Raw genomic sequence first — 16,493 nt, 5'->3', positions numbered from 1 at the left:
TCTAGGTTTTCAAATGGCCTGGTATCTTGCCCCTACCTTACGCTTAAAATAATGATTTCTGAGATTTTAACTCAGTGCTTTTGCTACCCACAGATACACACCCTCTGAACAAAAGATTCCTAAGATGATAAACTTCATTGAACCTAATCCTTTCTCTCTTCCTCCTCTCACTTTTCTTGACCTATCTCCTTCTTTGAGATTATTTCCATTTCCTTGGATACCTTCACAGTAATTCCAGCCAAGTGTTAACGAGAACTTGTCAGCTGTAGGCATCCCCTGTGTATCAGCCAAAAAGCAGTATATACTTTCAAATAAAGAATCTTGGTTTTATGGCCTCTCTCCTTTCTGTTCAGCTGAAGATGTCCTTAATCATGAAGGTGAGGAGAGCTAGCTCTTCGTCTTAGTTAGGAAAAGCTGAACACAGATGAGGAAAATGATGTGAAAAATCTAGATGCCAAAAAGTTTGAATAAATGCAGAGGTTAAGTTATTCTCATGCTATAGGATTGTTATGTTTACTGTGAGAAAAATGTGGGTTTTTTTGAGTTAAAGAGATGTAGCTTTTTAGTCTAAATTTGACTTTGCTGAATTATGTCGCCTGTTTGGTTTGTGTGTCATCTCAAATTAAGTAATTTAAAATGGTAGAATTAGTTGTGTTAGTTCCCCATCCCATATGCTATTATCAGGGGTTTTTTATATAAAAATGCAATTATTTTAAATTTTTTCAGTTACTTTTTTTAGTTGATAGTAAACATTGCACTAAACACTAAATAAATTTGGCTATCTTGTTCCATGGCTATTGACGTTTTGAGCAATCCTGTGCTTTCTAACAATGCCTGTGTGGCTGCTGTTGGAAGCCGCAGTGTCACACTTGGACGCAGATACTGTAATAAATTCTAAATTACTCCCTGGGGATCACTGTGTTAAAGGGAATCGCAAAGCAAAAGGTCTGAGAGTCAGTGACAAAGCTACTCAAGAATAGCAACAGGTAGGCATCCAGTCATTACATGTTCGCTGTGGTGTTGTGTGTATTTGGCACCTCTGAAACAGCAGTTTCAGAATTTTGAACTCTGAACTTCCTTTTGTTATTCTTAAGTCAAACCCATAATATTAATATAACAGTTTTCTGTGTTTGTTTTCAATGTCTTTGTTATTTCAGCAGAATATTTTTATTGGCAGTGTATTTTTCCAGTGGCTCTTGAGGATCTAATGTGGCATTTATGTTTCACTTCATGCCCTGTATTACCTGACCCCAGGAGTATTATGTGGCGTCTACCAGACCAGAGATAAAAGCTGCTGTTTCAGACTAGGAGTGTAGGCTATGTTCAAAATACCATCATTTCCATATCAGAGTAGAAGTTCCTTTTAAAATGATTGTGCTCCTGTGTCCCTACGCCCAGTTGTGCAAACCTTTGGATTATCCTTTGTGTGGAGGCATGGCTTGGTCAATGTGACTGCACATAAGCTCTGCAAAGTGAGCGTAGTTTATGATGTGCTTTGACAATGGAATTACTGTGCTAAAAATAAATCACATTAGCATTAGCATTAATAACTACTCCTACAAGATATGCTAATCACTCCTAAAGGGCTGAAAAATTTGGGATACTGTTGTACATGCTTAATTACTTATTATAATGTAAAGTTTAAGATCTAGGAAGTTATTAGGGGTCTTTCCATCAACCTCTAAATGAGTATGGAAGAGTGAGTTTGGTAGAGTTCAGCAACCTACTGACTTGTGAGCATGGATGACTGAATGTGGCACAGTTGCCATCACCAAAAATGGCCTTCTGTATATCCCCAGTGCCTGACATTACTTTTAAAACTCTGGCCTCACAGAAGCATTGGTTTCATTGGAATTTTGAAGGATAGGTTTTTGGGCTGTTTTTAGAAGATACTTTGAGTTATGAAATTAGCTTTAAAAAGGAGAAAGGTGTGGGGGAAGGAGTATAGCTTTATTTCAGGTAATTGCAGTGGAACTGCTTGGCATACAGGGCTTTTAGATCAAGATAGTGATGGTCTGTGGGGTTGCTGTCATAGTTGAAAATGAGACTAGTTTTTAGTGTCCACTGTTAATTTTGGGCACTAACGTGGCTTACCTACAGATTATTTGCTTTCCTTTTATCTCATGAATGTCAGGCTTTTTACTCAAGAAAGGTTGTGTGGCATCAATCCTGGCCTAGGTGCTTTGTTCTTTCTCCATCATATTGTCCAAAATGATGATGACATGACACAGACCAGGTATCACCTACTCACATGAGAAGGGATACACAAGAGAGTAGTTGGTTGTAACTGAAGCCAGATAAATAATTTTTGCATTTACTGTGATCTGTGGGATGCAATTAGACTATTCCTATTTTTTTCTTAGTCTGTGACAACTAACAGTGACAGCAGCCATGTTATGTTTTAAAGTGATACCAAAGGACCACTGTGTGCAGGTACAGAAAACCTGAATCTGCTGATCTGCAATAAAATTTGAAAAACAGTAAAATATGGCATATTCTGAAAACAGCATTGTCATTCTCATGTGAAGTTTGGTCTTGGATGACACAATATTAAATATTCATATCTGCCAATCAATTTGTAATACTTTGCTTAGAAATATGGAATACCTTTGTGCTGGTGAGTAGGAAGAGCTGTTTTTTCTGCTTTTTCCTGAGGAGTAATTGGTTTTATTAAAGAAGAGAGGATATGGGAATGCAAAGGGAAAGCAGACTTGATGGCCCTGGTAACAGGATTCTCATTGTGTTGGAAACAGCTGAACCAGAAGGGAGAGTGTTTAAGAACTGCACAGCTCAAGTGTGTGAATGTGTCAGACTCGTGATGTGTAAAGCCAAACAAGGCTTTGGATTTAGGAAGGGAAAACTGAGCGTAAAGAAACTTTGCTTTTCATCAACTCTACTCTGCAGAACGTGCTGTAGGTGAATAGAGCACACCACCACTAATAAGAACAATTGTAACCCAATCATGTTTAAATGAAAGATGAGCTAAGACATTTGAGTAAGATAAGGATTTTCAGAGGCTGTGCCAAAGGCTAGAATTGAAGAGGGATTTTTATTTCCGCAGTTTGATACTGGATTACTCTAACCTCTCCCTCTCTAATTCCCTTTCTCTGTAAATTTTGGAAACAACCAAATGAACAAAGTAATCTGTCCAATGGGTTTAGCTCAAATTACTGTAAATCTGGTGGGAGCTGGCTGTGATTCCAGTGAGTGACTGCAGAGTTGAGTGGTTTTGGTGATTTGTACTAACACCAGTAAACAAGAGTAACCTCCTGTCATCTCATTCTGTAGGGCCCTTTGTCCTATTAATGGAATCCTTGATTACTGTTTGAATCCTTGATAAATGTTTGTGTGCCTACTTTTATTTAAATAGAAGGTAGTATAAAGAGAATACTTGGCTATTATCTTGGCACACACTGGCTGCCAACTTGGTAACACTTTTTTGGCATTTATCATAGATCTGTTTGGGTTAGAAGGGATCTTAAAGATCATTTAGTTCTAACCCCTTGCCATAGGCAACAATGTCACCCACTAGATTAGATTGCTTAAAGCCATCCAACCTGGCCTTGAACATTTTGATTGATGGCACATCTACAGCTTGTCTGGGAAATTTATTGGAGTTCCTTACTACTCTGAGTAAAGAATTTCTTTCTAATATCTAATTTAAATAATTCCTCATGTTTAGAACTGTTTCCCCTTGTCCTTTTACTATCTACTCATTAAAAAAGCTGTTCTCCCTTTTATTTACAAGCACTCTTTAAGTACTGGGAGGCCTCAGTGAGGTCTCCCTGAAAGCTGCTCTTCTCCAGGCAGAACAAGTCCGGCTGTCTCAGCCTTTCTTCACAGGAGAGGTGCTTCAGCCCTCTGACCATCCTCATGGCCTTCCTTTGGAACCCTCTGATAGGTCCACATCTTAGGATGAGTACCACAGAACCAGATGCAGTACTTCAGCTGGGGTCTTGGGCAGAGGTGGAGAATTACCTCACTCAATCTACTGGTCATGCCATTTGGAGAGATTTGTTCAAAAGATGTTCCTCTGAATAGATTCTCAGGGCAGGGAGTTAGAGGTGAGAAAAGAGCATTTCTCATGATTGTTTGTTGAAAAAGTACAACTCTGTGGTCTTTGAGTAAACAGGGAAAAGGAGAACGGCTTGTGGGTCTGCTGTGCCTTTTTGAAACAGCAGTAGGGTGCATCTGCTTTTTCCCTGCCTTAACCTCTGCCTGCCTACTGCTGCCATGGGACATTCATTTGGATGTATACTGGTGCCTATCAAAGCCTTCTGAAGGAAAACAGATTTGTGTGAGTTTCTTTTGGCATAGTAAAATACGTGCTGGCTTTGCATTGAATTATGTGCCCAGTGGGCTTCTTGAGTGAGGAGACTGGTGTGTACATGGAGCCTTGCAAGGGTGTGTGAGGAGGAGCATGCAGCAGTCCTCAGTGTGTGGAAATTGGAATTGCTCTGTTTTCTCTCCTCACACCCCTTGTGCTTGGTTTCTTGGTATTTCTCTTGAATTGTAAGAAGCTGAAGGCAGTAGGTGAAAACAATGACTGAATGCACATTTATATTTTTTAAAATTTACTTTAATTTCTGTTGCTTAACTAGTTTCTGAAAGTGGCAACAGTCATTTATCAGCTGTTAACTCTTTCTGTGGATCAGTGTTTGAAATGAGAAAAAAATAATCATCACTGATGTACTACTGTTGATCTATTTTGAGTCTTCTTAAGCTTGGTATTCTTGTTATATGAACTATCTTTGCCCCACAGGATGAGGAACTAGCCACTACTAGCCAGATATGGCTACCTGAGACGGAAGATAACAAACTGAGCTTCTGCCCTATATTCTTGACTTTCTGGTAGCCTATAAAGAGCACTTGCTTGAGTGGGTTGCTTAGGTTTTCTCCAACCTGTATGTGTTCAATTTTGCAGATGGGTTTGTTGCTGCTGAGGGCTCTCCATGTGCTGGTGAGGTGGAGATGACCCTTGATTTAGGGCTAGGATCAAGCTTTGCAGCTCAGACCTTGTTATGCTTGTTCCTGGCAATAATTGACGCCAGGATGACCCTATCCTTTTGTGTGGTACAGTTTCACTCCATAATGGGGGAAATGGCAAAATATGAAGGAGTAGGAAGCTCTGCTTTTAAATATTCTCATATTTTAACTTTTTAATCAAATGTTTCAATTGCTTTTGCATAATGAATTGTGCTCAACTAAGTGAAACTTTAACCAGTGTAGGTATAAATCTATAACAGTCTAAATATTGTTTGTAATCTTACGATCTTTTTATGTACTTCCTCTTCAGCAGTTTTAGATGCATCTGTCAAATTTAGGCAATTGTTTCTTTTTTTTTTTTTTTTTTACTGCAGGGAAAACTATCTAAAATACACACATAATTTATATTCATGTATATATACGGAACTGTTTGGATGGTGGTGTTTAGCTTTGTGTGTATGGTACTTTCATGGTTTTCCATTTGTGCTAATTTTGGTTGCAGCATAGGTACTGTAGTGTGTGAATGGTGGGGATCAGTTACCACTGTGTGGACACGAGATACAATCTTAAAAAGTTCAAACATCTCTCTGTTCTTCTTCTAGAATTTTTATTACGGAAAGAGTGGTTTAATTTAGTTGCTGTACTTACACGTCGGACTGTTGTACACAAGTATCTGGTTGTCTGACTGTTTCTATGTTTCTGGTCAGTTATGGAAAAATCAGTGAGTTACTAGTGAGGTCAGTGCTGCCTAAGAAGCCTTTTCCAGGTTCTCCTCTTGTTCAAAAAGACAGCTATAAATCAGTGAATCAGCACCTAAGCAACTACTACTTCTTGAAACTGATCTTTTTGTGACAGATACCATTTCAGTATGGAGCTGAAGATGATAATTAACACATCAGTTACATTTTTAATAAGGATGACCTGTGTACAGACAGTCTTAATGTCTTTGCTTCCTTCCTGTAAACCCAGTGCACACATCTGACTATCCACAGCTGGTGAGTCTGACTAAAGCACTTATTTTGTTGACCGTTACATGTGTTTTTGTTTCTTCATTTGTGTAAATGAGGCTACTCCTAGGTATCCCTCTCTTTGTAGAGATTTCAAAAATTTTCATAGGGATTCAAAAATATACCATGGATGTTTTCCAAAGAAACTGTTCATTTGCAAAGGTGAGAATGTAATTGAAATGAACACATAGGGGTTTTAAATGGCTTTTTGATACCATTTAATGCTTATACTAAAATCAAAAACCTTGAAATCTTGCAGAAGACTGATTATGGAGTAACCCTGTGTTTGACTCAGCGAAATAGCATTACTTTTGTCCCATTTGATGGTGTTTATTTCTGTTTATGGTTCCACAATACTGGCAGTGTTCTTTTAATGTGATTATAGGAAAGTTTGGAAAAGCCTACAGGATGAGTTCCATTTCAATGACTTGTATCAACCTTTTGGGTCTTCTTGGCAGTACAGTAAAGTGTCCTGCAAAAAATGATAAACAATTTGAAGGGATGGGTTAGAGATTTTTAGAACAAATGGTTTTGTAAGATTTTGAAAAGGTCTTGAGGAATCTCACCTTTTGGCAGTAGTAGAAATGAATTATGCAGTTTAACAACAACAGAATGCAGATCAGAATTTTGAGACTAGTAAGGAATACTGAACAGTTAAAAAAATTATGAATAAAAAGTTTAAATAAATTCCCAAGAGCTGAATAGAAGCCTCATTTATGATGATGTAAACCAGCTCAGTTAAATATTCTTTAAAAGATTGTCTGTAGGAATCCTGCCTCTTGATTTTCCTAAGAGAAGATGTTTTTTAATAAGGATTTCAATGTGAATTATGATCAAGCCTTGAGAAGCATGTAATGAATGAACTAGATGGAGCTATTTGGGACAGTCTCCAGAGACAGGAGAAGTGATGTATAGCAGATAAACATGGGATTAAAGTTGAGCAGAGGGGAGGGACCAACATCCTGAATTGTTACTAGTAAGCACTAATTAAAGAACAACGGCCATCCTTTGTGTTGAAAAATTCAGGCAATTTACTAATTAAAAATAATTCATGAAGTGGCTTCTCTTTTTGTATTCTACCTGTAATAAATGTGTGCAAGTGAAGCTGGAGGCAGAGTAGCAAAGTGATCCTATATAAGGAAGATTTTAAGAGTTCATTGCCTTAATACTTAACTTTTAAAATGTTGTTTTGATCACTTCCATCTTCGTGTGTACACATGAAAGAGAATAAAACATGCCCAACTTTTTGCCAAGACTCAGAATTAAGGGAAATAAAAGATATTGCCATTTCTCTCATTACCGTAACTCGTGTTAACAAATACAGCATGCAATGTACAGTGCCTTAAAGCCCGAATGAATACCATGTTCAGCTGAAACTTTGAAAATGAGATGAACATAGGTACAATGTACTATTCTTACTTATTTTGTCCATGAAGGACTTCCTGTTCCCATAGTGCTTTTTGTACACTAAAGTCACAAGATATTAGTAAGGCACAACTTCTTTTCTCTAATTATGCAGTATAAATGGAAATTGTGGGCAAATCTCCTAATCTCCATAGAGACAGCACAACATTTATCTAATTAGTAGTTTGCCTTTTGGCATTACTTTGAATAAATTAGCATTTCATTACATATCCTGAACTACTTGGAAAAAGTTTCCCAGAGTAGTATTTAGTGTTTCTTTTCTGAATAGTGTATTTTGAATTAGTATAGGTTAATAATCTCCTTTGTAACTGGAAAGAGAGTAGCAGTGCTATAGTATTTTCAATATCAGAGGGTTGCACTTGCAGGTTCTTTGCTTTCTTTAATCCCTAGAAATCAGAGTAAAATCTTATGTCACCTTATTTAACGGCTTACTCCTTCACCAGGAAAAAAATCCAAAAAAGAAAAGCAAAAAAAAAAGGAACAAGTTTGAAATACACCTTGACCTCCTGTCTCTAGCCTTTCTCCAGAGGCTGAACTTTTCTTTCAAATTGCAAAAGTCACACTCTATCACTAATTGTAAATGAGCTGTTCTACAGTATTTCCAACACAGCTAATCCAGAATACGCTATTTGTCTTCCTTTCTTGTATATAAATCAGTAGCAGGAAACAGAGTGACTAAGTTTAGGTATTGACTGCCAGATAAGACAAGTGGCTGCTTATTATGCTTCTCCTGAACAGGTACTGAGAATCAAAGCTTGGATGGGAAATTAAAAGAGGTAATTCATCAAGGATAGACTTTAATCGATTTTCTTTCTAAGTATTAAAAAGAGCAGAAAGAAAATTCCACGGAAGTGAAAAGGGTGGTAATTTCCTTTCCTTGAGTCACTGTTTCAGACCCCTGCTTACTCCTTCAGAGAGTCATTGGCTAACACCTGTGGCAGAAGATGGGCGTGAAGTATGGTGTTAAATATTTGACTCTTCTCAAAGTGGCCTTTGCAGCAGGGTTGTATGGTTATGCCTTGCGTATTGCCATGGTTGCCTTTTGGTAGATGGAGGCATGCAAAGAATCTGTCAGTTTTTGCAAAATCCAGAGGAATGAAACCATCTTCATTTTGGGTTCTTTGATTGTCTTGATTTGAAAGACATGTGTCTGCTTGGGAAGGCAGAAGTCTCCCTTGGAATGGAACATATGAACCCCCTTCCTCTGAATTATTATAATTTTGGAAATTCAGGCGCTCAAAGACAAAAAGGTATGGGAATAGGAATACCAGTTTTTTACTAGTGTGTATAATAAACAAACAACAACAACAACTACAGCATTAACAACAAACAGAACCAGATAACCCAGTCCCAGCCTTTTGGCTGCGGCAGTTTCCCCTTTGGTGCAGTTACAGCTTTAAACAATATTTGGAGGGGTGAGGGGATAAAATCATGGTCACTGAAAACAGACCTGGAGGCAGCATGCCACTGTTTGAGAGACAGTGTGCTAATGAGGTCCTTTGGTCTGCTGTCTCGTTAGTGGTAGAGGGTGGAGATCCATGCAGCAGCAAGGGTTACTGATGTGCGAGAAACTGCAGGAGCACTTGGGAATGCTCATGCAGGAATTGAAGCTTCTTCCCATGAAAAGTGGGATTGATCACCCAAATGAAGTGCATCTACACATACACATGCAGCGTGGGCAGCCAACGAGAGGAAGTGGAATCCATTCTGCAGCAGTAAAACTATGGCATAAGGGGTTGGAAGTAAGTGATTAGGGTTCCTTCCAACCCAAACCATTCTATGATTCTGTGACAAGAGGAAATGGCCTCAAGTTCCACCTGCAGAGGTTTAGATTGGATATTAGAAAAAATTTTTTCACTGAAAGAATGGCCAGGTGTTGAAACAAGCTTTCCAGTGAAGTGATGGAATTGCCATCCCTGCAGTGTTCAAATGACATGTGGATGTGGCATGGAGGAACATGCTTTTGTGGTTAACATGTGTTGGGTTAACAGCGAGACTTGATGACTATAGAGGTCTTCTCCAGCCTTAATGGTTCTCTGTTCCGTTTGGCTGCCAGACTGGATTTTGTATCTAGTAGCACAACACATCTGGAGCTTACAATATTTATGAGCTTGGAAGCAGTTACAAAAGGACCCCCAGTGCAGTGCTGCACATGGTGGTCCCAGCAGTGTGTTCAACTGGACTCACTGATGTCCATTTTGATGCTTCTGGGCTGGATTCTCTGAGCAGATGGTCACTTAACTCCCTAGTGGTGAGGTAGGACAACCCTGTACATTCACTTGCCCCTTGGTAAATGTTGTCTTGTTCTCCTGCCTGGGAAGGCTTTTTCCCTCATTATTTGTTATTTGACACTGAGTTATGTCATGGTGAGAGAGGGGCTCATGTTCCTTTCTAGCTCTTCTCCCAGCTTCTTTAGTTTTCCCTCTTGATCAATAACTATTTTGTTTTCCTGGTCAATAAGTTGGCCAGAGTTTTGGGATGATTCATCCTAGGTCTTCTATTGTGATGAGGACCCGGCAAATAAAAAATAAATTTGGTCAAATTTGCCTTTTTTTAACAGCTGGAACAATTAATGGAAAACTTGAAGATGAGGGAAAACAGAAAGGAAATAAAGACAGTTTATTAATCCCTCCTTTCCTCCCTCCCTAGCATCATTGTGGGCAGATTTCTGCTTTCAGGTCTGGTCCTTGATTACCTCAGTACCTTTGTAGGAAGCTGGCACAGGTTTCCAGTCCTCCCCCCACCCAGTGCCTAGGAATGTTGTTCCTGCACCCTCTGAGGCTGGTTAGTGCCTGGCCCTAAAAGCAGCATGACAGAAAAATCTGTTACTTGGTTGACTGTACTTGCCCTTACTGGAGGACCCCAACTCATGGCTGCCACATTTTGCACTGTCTCTTGGCTATGTCTGTCCTCACAGGGGTCATTCAGTGGCTCACAAAACAGCTCTTTCTTCCTTCTATCTTCATCCAGGGGCTCAGAAACTCTACTTAAAACTGTACTGTAAGAACAGAGAACAGCAATTTATATCCTAAATACACACTGAAAATAACTTCTCTTTCTGCATTACATTTTAATGGCTCTGTGCTAAAGCCCTCTAAGCTTCTTCTGTATGTTCTAATATATTTCACTGTGTTAGTTGTGTTGATATTGTGAGCAAGCATGGTCTAGGGAACATAGGTTTGGAATTGAGTAAATTGCCCAGAAAGTCTTCTTACCTGCTCCCAACATATTTTGTTTGTTTTAGGGAGATCTTGTCTGGGGATGTGGAAAATGGGAAGGCAATGTTAGAGGTACGTTGGAGAGAAAGACTGCTCTGATCTGATGGTCTGAATTTTGTTCTACAGCTTGATGACTGCACCCTGCAATTGTCTCATAATGGTACCTATCTGGATCTAGAATCCACCCTAGCAGAGCAAAGAGATGAACTAGAAGGCTTCCAGGAGGATGCTGGGTAAGTAAACATTTACTAAATTTTTATAAATAAGCATGTGGCTAACTTCATGTGTTCAGGTCAGCATAGGAAGAGAAAATATAAAAATCTTTCCCTTGTATGCCCATATATCTGTCCCTTTGTAGGATGAAGAATCTTATGACTTCTCTCTCTAAGTTCAATTTTACAGTTTCTCTAAAATATGACATAGTATAAAGAAATCTATGAATATGAATATCTTGGTTAGTCTAGTAAGATTTTATAGTTCTTTGAAACTTGAGAAATGAGGATGGTTTGCTTGGAGAACTCTGAGATCTTTCTTATGGTATTAGTCATATAGAGGATTATATTGGGGGGTGTTCCTGAAGTTATAAACTCAATTTATTTTGTCTAGATAAATTAAGTTCTCAATTTATAATTTTTAAGACCTCTATTGGCTTCTTTTTTTACTCCTGGAATTGATTGAACCAGTCCAAGGGATGGGGGTGCATGTTTACTGCGCCTCTGAAGATTATTGTATGTGGAGAAGAAATTAAAATAATATTTTCCAGATATTCATGTCTGTGCATTTGTGTATGTCTTATTGCACCTACCAGTTTGGGGCATAACCACTACAAGATAAAAAACTGTTCTGTTAGAAACCAGTTAGAAGAGAGTCTGTTGATAGAGTCGCCAATACAAGCTGAACTGAGCCTCTTTTCCTATGCAATGGGAGTGTTGAAGGTAGAAATTGATATAGTCTTCAGTTTTGTGCATAGATGATAAAAATCACTGCAAAGAACAGCAAATGCATATTTCTAGCTAACTTTATAATGAGCTGAAGGCAAGTAATTGAAAGGATTTTTTTGGGAAGGTAGCATGCATTTTGAATTTGTCTCATTTTTTCCTTTCCATTGATGTCTCTGTGATAATTCTGATAATTTTAACTTCACTACTTTTAACACTCCACAGTGCCAATTGCCAAGCAATCTGGCAAGTGACAGACCATTTGTTGCTTTTCCTGCCAGACTTTGCTTTTGAAATGGCAAGCTAATGTCCACCTTGTTTTATTTTTCTGCTTCTTTTGGGCCTGTAAAATCTATGATACGTTTTCTTCCTGAAACACAGGAGAGAGAAGAAAAGATAAACAAGAACCACCAGAGCTTTGGGAAGTATGTGGAATAAGCTTCTCTGTAGGACTTAACATTGTTAGTTCACGGTAAATGCAGCTTATGTGATGTTATTCATAAGACCAAAATATTCTAGACGTAGGGTAGCAAATGCAGTCAGTTCTGTCTTCATTTGTCCTGTGTTTCTAGCAAATTAAACTCCAATTTTGGAGTTTAATTTGCAGTTCTGAGCCCAAAACACTGAGCTCTGGAGTGCTCCTGAGCTGGACCTTCTGGCTGTAGACCGTAGGAGTTTAACAGCAGCTTGCTGTCTGGGAGGGACTGGCTTCTGAAGCCATTTAGTCTCTCTCTGTTTCTGTCTGGGTCATTTCAAGGTCCTGCTCTTAATCTTCAAAGCTTTTAATTTTCTGAGATTAGGCTACCTCAGGACCTGCCTTTCTGCCATGCCAAAGCTGCTGTGTTCATCAGGGTCACTGAAGCTTACTGAACTCTGAGTGAAGGCTTTAGTAGCTGGATATTCATGGCATTTTTAAAATTTCAGAATCTTAGCTGTGGAAACTCCTACTCAAAATGTCCTGTAATGTGGCCATTTTCAGGATCTTTTTGCCAAAAGTTCCTGTTCATCCATGGAAAAATGATGAAGATTTTCTTTTTAAACACTCTTGAAAGGAGACTCGTAAATAAAACAAAGCAAGCAGAAAGAAAAGTCTTAAAAAATTTTATTGGTTTGAAAGGCTGTAGGTATTTGTTTTCTCTGTGAGGGATTGGATGAGCATAGTGGAAAACATGAAGGATTTTTCTTCAAAAGGAAAGAAGAGAATGGTGGCAGTTGCTGGAGGTTTATAATGTGTATCTGTGAATAACCTGGACAAGAATGCAATTTCAAGTTAATGTTATTCTGTTACTGAATAAAGTGAAAAGGGGCTTTTGGTAGTTGCTGTACACTCCAGCGGAATGGAAGCTTTTATCTAGTGAAGGAGAAAAGCCAACAAACTTGGCCTTGTACTGCAGAGGGTTAACTAAAACATGGGTAGGGATTGGACGGCTTTCAGGTCTCCACAGCCATTTGCACCCTTGAGAATAGCTGTGAGATTCAGGAGATTCAGATTGTTTTTCTATGGGGGCTGGTTTTGGAAGAGTCAGAAAGGAAGCTGGCCCTGCAGAAGGTGTTGCAACCAGCAAAAGGGTCATTAGAAGAACGTAGGAAAACAACCTTTCTTTTCTAGTCTGGATTGTGTTCATGGCTCTCTTGCTTGTTGGGTTGCTTAGCTTTTTGGCTTTTTTCTCTTGCTTCCAACACAAGTTACTTGGTGGATGCTTCATTGTGTAGGGTAGTACACAATGGAGGTTGTTTAGGCTGGCTGGCTGCTTTAAGGTGTTGGTGGCAGGTAAAGCTCCTTTCCTTGGCTTCCTTGAGGTTTAGCAGAGAAAGCAAGAAATGTCAAGAAGCTGTTGTGTTTAAATTACCATATAATTGCTCAAGCTCTCTTTGTGGATATGTCTATGGCCATCATGGAAGCCCACAAATTAACACTGTCCTAAAATTCAGAATAAGAGTTTCTTAGGGCAGTATACTATGAGCGGTGAAAATTTCTTCAGGGAATATGTTTTCAAGACTTCTGCTTTGCAGGGATTCTTTTAAAGTACTTCTGATAAATGGCTTCAGTGCTAATGTTTTTGCATTCCTTCTAGACACCCTATCTCAAGCCATTTTGGCTGGGTGAGTTCCATGACAGACCTTTTCCCTCTTGATGGTGCTGTTCATTCTGGTCTTGATTCAGAATCTGTTGGAGACAGTGGAGTCTGGCAAGGATCTCTAACATTTTTTTCCTGCTTATGCGCTGTATTTTTTCCCACTTAGACTTTGCAAATTGTGAGAATGAAAACTTTTTCTCAGTTGTTTACATAAGGATGTTGGGGATGCATTTGAAAGTTAATGTATTTTTGTCTTAGAAAAATGGTATGGCTTATTTCTTGAAGCAGTGCTGAAACCTAGCAGATTCTATGCTGATTTTGCATTAGTTTAAATTGAATGTATTTGTGTGTGTTCATGGGTGGAAAATGCTCTCAGCTTCTGATAGCTTTCTCTCCATGTTTTGTCTTGATGTTATTTCTATGTTTCTCAGTGCCAACAACAAGAAAAATAAGGGAGGTACCATGAAAGGATTGTCATTTTGTTATTATAAACAGGAGACTTTGACTATTTGTTGACGTTATTTACTCATGTTGTCCACCCAAATATTTTTATTTCTGTGATATTTAGCTATTTGGTCTGATGAAATGCTGAATCTGAAAAATGAAGTTGATTGTCACAATTAACAGTATGCAACAAAGCAAGAAAAAACCCAACAAAAACACAAGAAAAACAGTTCCCTAGAAGCATCAAACTAAAAAACCTGGGCTGAGAGGTTATGGTAATTTTTGGAAGGTGTAAGAATTTCTATAGGGCAGCAGTATTCCATTCTAAAATGTATCAGATTGAGATGCTGAGCCACATTTTGATGTGGATGTTTTTCTAAAACTTTACTTTTACAGAATAAATGGTGATACAGATGAGAATTTCACATTCCTAAAGAAGTACACTGGTTTTTATGGATCAGTAAGTTGATGCTGTTCTTAATTACCTCACAAAGACTGAGAGCAAAAACTATTACCACCTGCATTTTCAAAACTTTATGCAGCTTTTTTGCTTCTTAATCCTTATACAATTTCATTGTTTATATATTAAAAAAAATAGGTAAAATATGGAAATTAATCTTTAGATGGAACTGCAGTAAATAATTTTCATAGTTATCTTGCAATAACCATTGACAGCAAAAATGAAATAAAATTACTGGTCCCATATGGTTTCCCTGTTTGGAACAATTGGCAAGGCATCTCTGAGCATTCCTGCTTCCAGAGTGTGTAATCAAAATAATTACACAAATGTGCATATATTTTGTGGGCCTGACAAAAGAGACATGTGACTTTGAGGGATGTGCTCTGAAAGCAGGATGGAGGCAATTAACAGTTGAAAGTTCCACCATAAAAATTATTCACCAGTTACGAGATTTCTTGTCAGTGGATCTCCTCGACACAGTATCTCGTGAAGAAATGATTGACAAATTAGGGTTCCTACTAATAGTGAAATGCTATTACTTTTGTAGTTAAGAAATGAATACTGATTTATGAATAGAAAATAAGCATCTTCAAAATAAAAACATCTTGAATAAATTTTACTCCAGACCAAGGCTTATTTTCTTACATAGTTTCAGCTTTAAAGCTGTCTTGATGGTTTAAAAGTAAATCTCTTCTGCATATATTGGGGTCAGAGACTGCAAGCCACTTTGTTCACACCAAAAGACACAAAATGCAAAGTCTTTGCAGGCTTTTGAAAAGAACCTGTTATGCCCTGTTTGGGTGTGTGCTGTCTAGGAGAGATCTGGAGTGTGACAGTAAGCACAGAAATTACAAGGATCACAACTTACTGGGCGTAGCAGAAGTCTGAGGATGACAGATGGGGGTGCAGTCTGTGCACCTTACAGCTTCTTTCCAGTCTAGATGGAGAACCTTCAGGCAAGTAGCCTACAAAAAAAAAACAGCAAAAAAAAAGTTGCATTACAGGAGAGTGTTAACTTTCACTGATGTGCTGAACATGTCCTTCAAAGGGAAGCAAAGTTGGTTTTGCTCTTCTCCAAGTGCCCCAGTCTTGGAAACTGTACTGCATCCTTCCAACTGCAAAGGAGCCAGCATCCCTCGTAGTAGCTCCCCTGGCTTGGACAAGGAGCCTTCACGAGCTCTCTACTCTCTGTGTGATTTTGGCTTGGAGTTTTTTTTGAGGGTGTTTAAATGTTGGGGTGTTTAAGAGCTTGACTCATTATTTCACAGCCTTTGTTTCTCAATACTGGAGCAGATGTGTCTCTTTCTCTTCCACTTTACCCCAGAGTATACTCAGTTGTAAAGGGAAAAAAACTACATCTGTACCAAGGTACCTGTGGAAACATTTGAAGGTTTGCTGGTTTTGAATTTAGTGATTACTGCTGGCAAATGAATGCAATATGAGCGCTTTTATTGAAAAATAATTTCCACTGAAAAATGTATTGCAAAAATACTGTTGTGCTTAGCTCTCTCCCAGCCCATTACATACCAAATAAAGTGCCAAACCAAAAAGCGTGTGAATAATTCTTGCAGTTTTTGCTAGGACAACTTCTTTTAAAGACAGCCTAATTTGGCATTCAGATTTGCATGTGAAAATAGCTGAGAAGTCCAGTATTTTTTGGTGGAAACTTAAATAAAAACAGCTTATGGAAACAGCTGATGCCAGATGTTCTATTTAAAATCATTTAATTTTATTAACATTGAAGCTGCTTAAGGCTGTGTTTGCACTCTGCCCTCCTCCTCGATGATGAGGCTGTAAGTTAAGTGAGTGGCTCTCGAGGCTTGGAAATATGTTTTCCTTCAACTTGTGAGGAGGAAATCCCTTCCTCTCTCCATAAACAGATCATCTGTGGGGCTTCAGGTAGGGCTGCCAGAAAGTGCTGCAGGACTGCTCTGAAC

General features: G+C 38.6%; 1 protein-coding gene across 4 annotated transcripts in view; it reads left to right on the top strand.

The window, feature by feature from the left end:
• FHOD3 (formin homology 2 domain containing 3) overlaps nt 1-16,493 on the top strand; it is a 372,140-nt gene that overhangs the window by 27,553 nt on the left and 328,094 nt on the right. For all 4 annotated transcript variants that reach the window (XM_084215776.1, XM_084215777.1, XM_084215775.1 and 1 more), the window contains exon 2: nt 10,763-10,869. In XM_084215776.1, the coding sequence (XP_084071902.1) occupies nt 10,763-10,869 (107 nt within the window). The remainder of the gene's footprint in view (nt 1-10,762; nt 10,870-16,493) is intronic.

This window comes from Fringilla coelebs, assembly GCF_963513975.1.
Source record: "Fringilla coelebs genome assembly, chromosome: 1".
NCBI classification, from domain to species: Eukaryota; Metazoa; Chordata; class Aves; order Passeriformes; family Fringillidae; genus Fringilla; species Fringilla coelebs.
The sequence above is the reverse complement of the archived record's forward strand: the minus strand, read 5'-3'. Positions and strand labels throughout refer to the sequence as shown.